Consider the following 10,309-nt stretch of genomic DNA (forward strand, 5'->3'; position numbering starts at 1 on the left):
CGAATCATGCCTGCTATTGAGAATCTTTTTCCCTCATTTAGCCATTTAAATACACGTATCTATCGACTAAACTCGGTAAACGTGTCCATCCCACAAGCATCCATGATTCGCAGCATTCAAAGAACCCCCACTCGCTGGGGCAGCACGGACCACTCACTCGTGAAAGGCTATCCCGCAAGCCGGACAATGGACAATGGTTACTTTTCTGGAAGAAACCGGTTTCCATTTTTATTTCACACCAGCTTTATTCAATTTGGCCGAGGTGTCGTTTTTAACAGATTTCAAGCGATTAATTCTCGCTCTCCGCTTTGGCCCGCCGAGAATCTCGCTTTTTGCCTCCCGATTCGTCCGTTCTTTCTTTCCTTCCTTTGTGTCCGTCTCGAAAGCGGCCTTTGTCCATTTATGTGCCTGCGCTCCGAAATGAGACGCACACGCAAGAGTCAAGACAGCATAAAAGAACGACTCGCTGGGAACGAGGACGCAGGAGAAGAGAAATAATTTATACAAAAAGAAATTAAATTTATCTTCAAGCAGACAGTTCTCTATTAAAAGAGCCCAAAAGGAATCCTTTGAATAAAAGAGCAGCTAACGTTTCCTCCAAAGCACAAAAGCATTTTTTTTATTCAACTTTTTCCCACTCTTTCGATCAGCATTCAACGCGAAATGGTTAGCTTTTCTTTTTCACACCTTAAAACGACTCGTTCGATTACTTGTTCTTGTTGAGCGCGTTCCGATTGGGATTGCCAAGCCCGGCCCGATTGCCGGGTCGATTACCACCGCCGAATGTGTTTCTATTATTGGCGTTGGCATTATTGCGTCCACCACCTCCGCCGCGGCCACCCTGCTGTCCCATGCCCCCGCCGCCGCCACCTCCGCCACCCTGATTGCGACCGCCGCCCTTGTTCAGCTCCGTTCGGTTCCGCGACTTGGCCTGCACGTCATCCTTCACCATGTCGATCACCTCGTCCGGTATGCGCAGATATTTGATCGTGCTGCCGCGGATGTAACACTCGGGCATTCGCCAAAATTTATCTCCATCCTGCGGAGAATGAGGTGTAAAAAAGCAAATTTATACACATATATTCATGCCCCTTCGGCCCGTTGGTTGGCCTCTTCGAGTAACAGCACCCAATAGCGGGAAGCGTTCTCGGCAGAATCAACACGGGGTTCAATCCTCAACATACATGCGAGCCTTGTTCTCACCTTTGATGTACAGATGACCTCTCGAAGATTGATGTTCATCCAGGTGTCGCAACTTACCAAGTGACCGTTGTACGTTTCGCCATTTTTGAGCTCCACCAACTGTGGGAGTTGATTTCGATTAAAAGAAGAAAAAATTGAAAAGAAACACGGAATGAATGTATGAATATTTCTGCCCGAAACAAATGTTCAACAAAAGAATCCTTTTTCGGACCGACGGAGAATAAGCAGTGTTAGAATGTTTTTAAATTGTACATTTTATTGGGGTGACCTGAAGGTGACTGCAAGAAACGAACCGTGTTATTGTGTGCCCCTGCGAGAGGTACCAACTTTAGAGTCGGAGTTGGGATTCGATTTATTTCAATGGCTGATTTAAACTTGCAGAGCCTATAGAAAACCTTTTTCTTTTAATTTATTCACCAACTGCAGGATTGTAGTTCCTTGTTGGTGACGAAATAAATATTGTAGCTACTAAACTAACTACAGTTGGATTTCGAATTTGGCATGGTTCGATTTTGACATGCCTCGATTTTGGCAACAAAAGTATCCGTTTTTGGCAACACAAGATATTTCTCTTCCAAAAAAAGTTATGTGGTTTCGAACAATATTTTTATTGCCGTAGGACTACGTCTTACCGCAGGGTGTCAATAACTTATTTACACCGGACGGATAGCTTTTGTCAGACTTTTTAAACATAAAATGGTTGCAATCGGTGATTAATGATATTTAGTCAACTTCTAAAGCATTTACATTAATTTTTTTCATATCGAAAAAGGGTCTCGATTTTGGCACGGTTTCGATGTTGGCAACATAGGCGACATGCATTTGTTGCCAAATTCGAAATCCTACTGTACTACTACTAAATGTCAAATAACTTTAAAATGCACAAAACACTTCGTTTGTTGAAAGAATACATACTTTCTATTTGTCTCATTGTGTTGGTTGTGTAGCAAATGCAGCGGTACATTGAACCCACTGCTAATCGAGGACCGTGCTATTAACCCGAAACGACCCACGTTCAGATAGCTGTATCGATATCACTAACGCGTAGGAGCAAACCGACACCACAAACCATAGAACCGTAAAAATATGTCGATTATTAAAACTTCCGTTCAATACATTGAACTTGCTAAAAAAATAATTTTGAACGAAAGACAAACATTTGAAACATTTGAGAAGCTACAATGAGAACGTAATTTTGTATTTTTTTTAGAAAAAATATAATTGTAAAACTATAGGTATTTGTAGGGGGGCTCCGTAGCCGCAAGGTTACCGAGTCTGCTTTGACAAGCGAGTGGTCGTGGCTTCGAATCTTAGTAGAATCAAGCCATTCGATGTCAAGTGACTTTAGCATGGGTTTATTCTCAGGCCCCTCCATTTACCCTTCGTTCGTGCTGAATTCTACATTTACCCTCTGAAGCCTCTTGACAGTGCAAATGTCCCTCCTATAGTTAAGTGTACTGGTCAGAGGTACGAATGAGTCCTCGCCAGGGACGGCTATAATATGGGATAGTGCTGGCAGCGAGGAATAAGTGGGTAAAGTAGATGATCAAGCTTTGAAGGAAGGGTAAACCCCAATACACGCAAGCACGCATACAATTTAAAATAAGCATATCGCTCACTCAATAGCGATCATAGCAAAAAGAAATGCAGTGCAGGTCATACAACAAACACCCGGGCGATATTACAATAGATCAACTATACTGGTCGCAGTAATGAGTCCACACATGAGAAAAAATAGGTATTTGTAGCTGATAAAAATAAATTCATACTATTTAAAAACATTCGTAGGCTTATTGTCTATCGCAAATGTTGTTACTATGAATAGTTCGTTTGGGGCGAACCAACCAACGGTTGAAAGCCCCATCAAATAGTAAATAAATAAATGAATAGTTCGTATTTTATACGAGAGCACATGCGGCGCATGCAGCAGGTTAAAACCCATTTAATGCACTGTTGTTGTTTTGCATCGTTATCGAGGAGAACGTGTTACGAAGATTGTATGTAAGAGTAAATAGAACTTGGCCAAGTCCGAGAAGAGAATGATGAAAACTCTAGTTAACTATCTAACGAATTCGCTTTTGGAGCTCCAGAGCCACATAAGAAATTTGTTTCGGATTGACAATACGAAAAATGTGTTCAGAACAGATTTCTTGACATTTTGATATTAATATCACAACATTCTGACTATGCATTCAAGAGTTATCATCTTTCAAAAAAAATTCAGAAAACTTCAGAAATTCAGAAAATAATTAATACGCGAATTGCAGCTAGAGGCAGTAGGATCGTTACATTAGCCCCGTAGTTGTTCTGTACTCTAATAACCGGCTGCGAAGTCTGTCGATAAAGAAGGGTAAAGTCGTTTAGAACCCAAGAACCCAGGGAACGTTTTTAGATCTCCTCGAAATTAATGAATTCAGTTAGTCATTAAATTTATTATCGTTCGTTCTTCTGCTGCTATCGGACGACTGTTCTTATTAGGGTTATGGATTCGGTAGTTCCCATGGTAACGAGTTAAACAAAAGTGAAAAGCTTTCCGAATATCGGTACAGCATTCCCCTAATAACGGACCGAATTTACATCCTGCAGTTGGAGTGGAAGCATCTGGAGCCTTAGAAAACGATCAAGCAGAACCAGTTCAAGGCAGATCAAGTCCAGTAGAACCACGTTAAACATCGAAGGAAATGTTCCCGAACGTATCACCAGCAAGTAGGAGTGGTACGTTGCGATTACGTGGTCCGTGAGCTCGTGGGCCTTTGCTATCAACATAGTGCTCATTTATGAAGGGAGCTTGAAAACCATCAATGCAGACAGTCCACCGGAGCAACTAACGAAACGGGCTCTTGCGACTTGCGATATGAATATATTGACCCTCGGCATTGACCAAGGAGGCATGGAATAGCGTGACGGCGGCTTTCCAGGACAGTGGTTACATCCGGAAACTCGGCCTGTTTGTCAAGTGTGAATCGGTTGAAGCCTACGCTAATCTTCTGATGACCATTCAGCACAAGTTGATTGCATTCGGATTCGAAGTTAATGACGTTGGGTGTAAAACCCTGTTGAAAGAACTACCGAAGACATACGATCCCATGATCATGGGCCTAGAAGTGTCCGGAACCAAGCTTACGGCGGATACTGTTAAAATAAATATTCTCTTATATGCCAAGTGACAGTCGGCAGGATGCGATGTTGAAAGGGCACTCGCACTATATAAATAGAGTAAGAAGAAAGCTGTGAACGTGAAGTCCGTACAAGTCCAAGGTGAAATGTTACTGGTGTTTGCAAGTCGGATATTACGCGTTCGAAGGAACCAGAAGTTTAAAAAAAACCACAGAAGGGTAAGAAGAATCCGAATACGCACTCGGCGTTTGTGGTGACGGACATAGAAAAATTGGTCCGGGAAGATTGGATTTTCGACTCTGGATCTTCGTTTTATATATGTCGTGATCTTGAAGAGCTGAAGAACCCTCGAAACGTGACCGAAAGTTGGATGGTTGTCAACAACATGGTTGCCAACAACCTGAGAATAGAAGCTGGTGTAAAAGATGAATCTATTATGATCAAAGCTGCAGAGGTGCTTGGTATTCCGGAACTTGCTAAGAACTAGATATGTTATCCTTTAATTCAACTACCATGTTATGTTACGAATCTAAAGGTGTACCAGCTGGATGCGTTTATTCAAGGTGACTTAGCTGACGAAGAAATCTATAAGGAGCTACCCGAAGATTTTACTGCAGACGATGGGAAAGTATGGCGATTAAATAAACCGTTATACTGACTAAAGTAAGCAAGTGGCGCATTTGGAATACCAGATTTATTATTGTTATTATTATTATTTATTTGTTTGCTTCATCCGACAAGCTGTCTTAATGAAGATTTGATTTGAGGAAAGCCGCCTTGAGCAACATATTACTCAAAGCAGCATAAAAACGCAGTATCTTTTGATAGAACAAAGGCAACACATAGTGCATGGCATAATTACATACATTTTTCAAATTACACGCAACATTCATTAAAAAGAAAATTCATTTTCACGTCGATTATATTCCAGTGCCATCTGCCGAATAGGTTCATGAAGGCCATAGTTGGTTCGGTGCGAGTTAACACGTAGAAGCCGTTGGTTCCGTTGAGATCGGAGAGGGCAGTATAAATGAAGTTGTGACAAAATAGCAGGGCAGTTCTGGACAGCCTGACAGAATTTTATAAGCACTCTTGGCTATAATAACTTTTCGCCGCTGCTCAAGAGGTAATACGTCAACAAGCAGACAGAGTTTCTCGTGTGGAGGCAGAGCATCAGGGAACACCTGGTTACAGCCAAGGAGCAACTGATGGCGACATTTCTGATGAAAGGTCTCGGCGTTGCAAAGCAAACACTCAGCATCCGTGTAAATCACACGGAGGAAAGATTATGCTGGACCAACAAAATTACGTGAATGAATTACTGCAGCAGTTCGGTATGACCGATTGTATTACCGTGTTCAACACCATTCTATCCGAAACAGCGATTGACCAAGAAGACATAGCCGCCGAGTAAGCCGAACGAATGGAGAAGCCTTCCGAGAGCTCGTAGGTTGTGTGCAGTATCTCGCACAAGACACCAGGCTAGGTTAGACATATCGTATGTTGTCAGTGCTGTAAGTTTTTTTAGCAGCAACTCGGAGACTCACAGGACACCTGCCAAACATATTCTACGATGCCTCAAAGAAAAGAACGGAAACGGAAGGGAAACGATGCTGGAATTAGAAGGTTCATTTAGTCAATAAACTTATTATCATTTGATCTATTACTGCTAGCGAACGTCTTTTAAGTAAATCAGCGTCAAACTTTGCCGGTTTCATTTGCGGAGGACGTACTGAAATAGCAAAGACCGGAGAACCCCAAAGGCAATCCAGGATTTCTATTCCCGGCATGTTCTTCCGGGAAGTTGTCGGTGGATCAAGATTGGGATTCGCTCCAAAGGTTATCCCAATACTGAACCGGGTAGTCGGATGAACCAAAAAGATTCGCACAGAGTCTTTGGGATTCCTCGCATACGAATCGTTTGAAGGAATCCTACAAAAGATTCGTACAGAATGCTTTGCTCATAAAAGCAGTATTCTTATATGAGAATCCAACAGTTAAATCCCTGGGATACCTATAACTCGGCAAAGGAATCGCCTTCACTATGAAACAGGAATACTCGTGATACTAAAAGCAGGAACCCTGACCTCAACTAGATGCTGATACTGATGTCCGAAGACACTCTTCTGAGGCGAAGCACGGACATCAACAATTGGGGTGAGCGTCTTTTATAATCTCTTTCGTCAAATAATATATAAATTGCCAACACAGGCAATGAACCTACTTTTATACACCCAATCATGCAAGAGGTACTAGATGTGACTTTGTGCAGTCTGGAAATTTCTGAGAGAGAATTGTTGAAAAACACGTGTCAGATGAAACTTCACTATCTGATCATAGGCATATTATTTTCGACTGGGATCCCAGAAAAACGAACAGTATACAATTGAGCTAGAATCGAACACAATGAGTACAAATATAAGGTCGATCAATCAATTAGAATCGACCTCACATATTTTAAATGAAACGATATAAACATCAGTTATCGTCCACAAACAACAATAGTTAATGCACTTTAAAAAGTTCAATCCTTCAGGTACCCTGGTGGAACAAGAGACTTTAACAACTACGCAAAACAGCGAGAAGGCTTACTAATAAAGCTAAAATCATAATAGACTTTATAGACTCTCAGGTTAGGACGAAGGATGTCTTGAGGGTGCTCACCTGAGAAAATATTGAGAGCAGTCCGATAGGTTTCAAAAGACATTTGGAAGTGACCACTCGAACGGACTAGGAAATCTTAAGAAAAGCGATAGTTCGTTCACAAAGTCATCCTTAGATGTACTAGACTTATAAGAGATTTATTTAGCAGGACCTTCTATACTATTAGCTCTGTACTTGCTTGATGGATCGAAAGAAGTCCTCCAAGAAACGTTTCGACTACAAAGAATGCCAAAGATGTGTCACGAGCAAGGCAACGGGGAAAGTATTTATCAGAATGATCAGAACTCGCCTCATCATGTGTAAAAAGCTATCAAACAGTACCTACTCCAAAACACCGATCGTTTCGATTCTCCATATATCCACAGATATATCCTAGTTAATTTAGAAATTCCCCTATGATGACGCGATTTGTTTGAACATTGAGCCTGTCAATATCTTCGGAATACCAACTTCCTTTTGTAATTTTCCCTAATCAACAATAATTTCTAAAAATAATGTGGTATATTGTTATTTTTGTCCTCCAAAATTTTGTGAAGCACAATGTATAATGTACCAGTCACCCGATAAAATACTCAAATTGCACACTGCATCATAAAACGAAATTAACGGCGCAAGAAGCTCTATTTGATTCCATATTTTGCTGCTGAATACCCCGAATAACCAATTACGTATTATAAATACTACCAATACAATCGTAAAGGAATGTCTAGAAAAATACGGCTCAGTAAAATCTTAGATTATTAATAGTACTACTAATAATCTAAGGTAGAATTCATCGATTGACTATCGTAACAAAATCATTCAACTTTTATCTACAAGTTTTCAGGTTTTCTAAAACTCAGATTATACCTTGGTTCGACCCGTGTACCTTCCAGCATTGAACAAATTTCAATTAGTCATTATGCCAAAATAAGTTAGATGCTTTTGTGCCAATTCTATGCCATAATAAAGCACTGCAATCAAATTTGTTGTGAAAGCGGCAATTTGCCCGCTAGGAGAATATTACTACCGGTAATAAATAACCGATTCAGACAGCATCTAAAGATCGCATGCCGTAGTTATTTGCCGGTAAGAAAAACGTGGCTACAAGCATAGTCTCGCTATTTCTTTTCCCATTGCATTCTTAATCCATTTGTATGGATAGAACAAGTTTTAAATTAATTTAACATAGAATTCTGTTTTCGACTTACCATAGGGTGACTTTGCGCGGTTTTTAACAGCGATAGCGGGAGCTAAAAAGAAATAGCTTGCTTAAGAAACTCACAAAAATAGGTGTATTTTCTTACCATTATTTTGGCGTTGGAAATCTGCAGTTATTGTATTAAAAAATTGAGTAAATCATGCACGCATCTAGGGAATCGGCAGCGTTATTCTAGCAAAACGAACGTTGTGTTGTTTGTAAATAAACGAGAATAATCGTCCGCTAAGGTTTGTCGATATTTTGACGTTTGAAAGGAACAGATGGAAAGTGCAATGATATTCACTATGGGCTAAATGAGTGAGGTTGCGGTCACGACCGTCCGTTATTTTATAATAAACCTTTGCACGGTGCCTAACCACAACTCTGGTTTGAAGTTTTTTTGTGGTTTGTTTTGATTTTCTTTGTAACCTAAATTCATTGCTAATGGATTTATTACTAGTAATTCGTACCACTTATTTGCGGAAACCGGAAATGCCCGACTTTTTCGAAACAGAAAAATGATAGCAGTTCTGCACAACATATATTTTTGTCATTTTTGCAGTTTTTTGCTTCTGGGTCTTGCGAATAAATAATCAAAACAAACCCCGCAACACTGTCAAACCTGGGACGAAAAAAAAAACCCACTGATATCTGCGTACAGTGCTTTATCCAGCTTTTTACGAGCCATAATGGCGGACGTGTTCGTAATATTTGAACAGCATTTTTGACATTTCCCTAATACATCGCACACAATACACAATTGATGGTTAAATTGACCGGGTGAATAGAAAAAAAGCAGCAAATCTCAACACGTTTCCGGTTGCACAGGAGCTTTAGCAATCAAACTTTTTACGAGCCATAATGACGGACGTGTTTGTAATATTTGAACGGTATTTTTGACATTTCCCTAACACATCGAACGTTTTCTTTCCGCGTGTTCACGGTAAAACTAAAGGAATGTACGGAAAGAAAACGTACGATGTATGCAGCTTTTTACGAGCCATAATGGCGGACGTGTTCGTAATATTTGAACAGCATTTTTGACCTTTCTCAAATACATCTTACGTTTTCTTTCCGCGCGTCCACCGTAAAACTAAAGGAATGTGCGAAAAGGAAACGTGCGATGTATCGGGGAAAGGGGAAATGTTAAAAATGCCGTTCAAATATTACGAACACGTCCGCCATTATGGCTCGTAAAAAGCTGGATACACATTGTGTCCGAGTATAATATTCAAGGTGCGTGACAATCCAGCTTTTTACGAGCCATAATGGCGGACGGCGTTCGTCATATTTGAGCAGCATTTTTGACATTTCCCTAGTACATCGCACGTTTTCTTTCCGTACATTCCTTTAGTTTTACCGTGAACGCGTGGAAAGCAAACGTGCGATGTATTAGGGAAATGTCAAAAATGCTGTTCAAATATTACGAACACGTCCGCCATTATGGCTCGTAAAAAGCTGGATAACTATTTCAATTACAATACTTAATCAAACATTTAAGCAAACAGTATGCGATGCGTGTTCGATTGGCTCCCTTTCGACAATTCTCGCTGCTCGAATGGCTCCCAAGATGGCTGCTTCTGCATATCTCTCACCTCTGAGTATTTCTAGATATTCTTATGGTATCCCATGTTGCCGGTCCTGAGGTGCTTACATTGACTGACTCCACGGGCCGCTCACCTTGACATCCCTAACCCAGTAAACCATTTGGTTTGTATATCTCAATGACAACTGAGATATCCAGTTTTTTACGAGCCATAATGGCGGACGTGTTCGTAGTATTTGAACAGCATTTTTGACACTTCCTTAATACATCGCACGTTTTCTTTCGGCGCGTTCACGGTAAAACTAAAGGAATGTGCGGAAAGAAAACGTGCGATGTATTAGGGAAATGTCAAAAATGTTGTTCAAATATTACGAACACGTCCGCCATTATGGCTCGTCAAAAGCTGGATATGAAATCATATCTGAACGAAAAAGTTATATTTCACGCCATATAAAAACATATATGTACCAAAGTGGAGGCGATATACGTGGGAAAATTTTGACAACTATTTGTAATTCTATTTTGCGTAGTTTTTATAACACGCAACTAAATACTCCTGAATATATGATTAAGATATAATCAAATATTGCAATCGTCTA

The 10,309-nt window shown here is 40.5% G+C and overlaps 1 protein-coding gene across 1 annotated transcript; it reads right to left on the minus strand.

Moving 5' to 3' along the window:
- Positions 1 to 600: 600 nt before the first annotated feature.
- LOC128743281 (U6 snRNA-associated Sm-like protein LSm4) lies at positions 601 to 8,368 on the minus strand. The gene is made up of 4 exons (XM_053839825.1): positions 8,271 to 8,368; positions 8,175 to 8,216; positions 1,204 to 1,302; positions 601 to 1,039 (listed from the first exon to the last, which is right to left on the minus strand). The coding sequence occupies exons 1-4, from the start codon at positions 8,271 to 8,273 to the stop codon at positions 707 to 709; spliced, it is 477 nt and encodes a 158-aa protein (XP_053695800.1). The 5' UTR covers positions 8,274 to 8,368; the 3' UTR covers positions 601 to 706.
- Positions 8,369 to 10,309: the final 1,941 nt, after the last annotated feature.

Source organism: Sabethes cyaneus, chromosome 3 (genome assembly GCF_943734655.1).
Source record: "Sabethes cyaneus chromosome 3, idSabCyanKW18_F2, whole genome shotgun sequence".
Lineage (NCBI taxonomy): Eukaryota > Metazoa > Arthropoda > Insecta > Diptera > Culicidae > Sabethes > Sabethes cyaneus.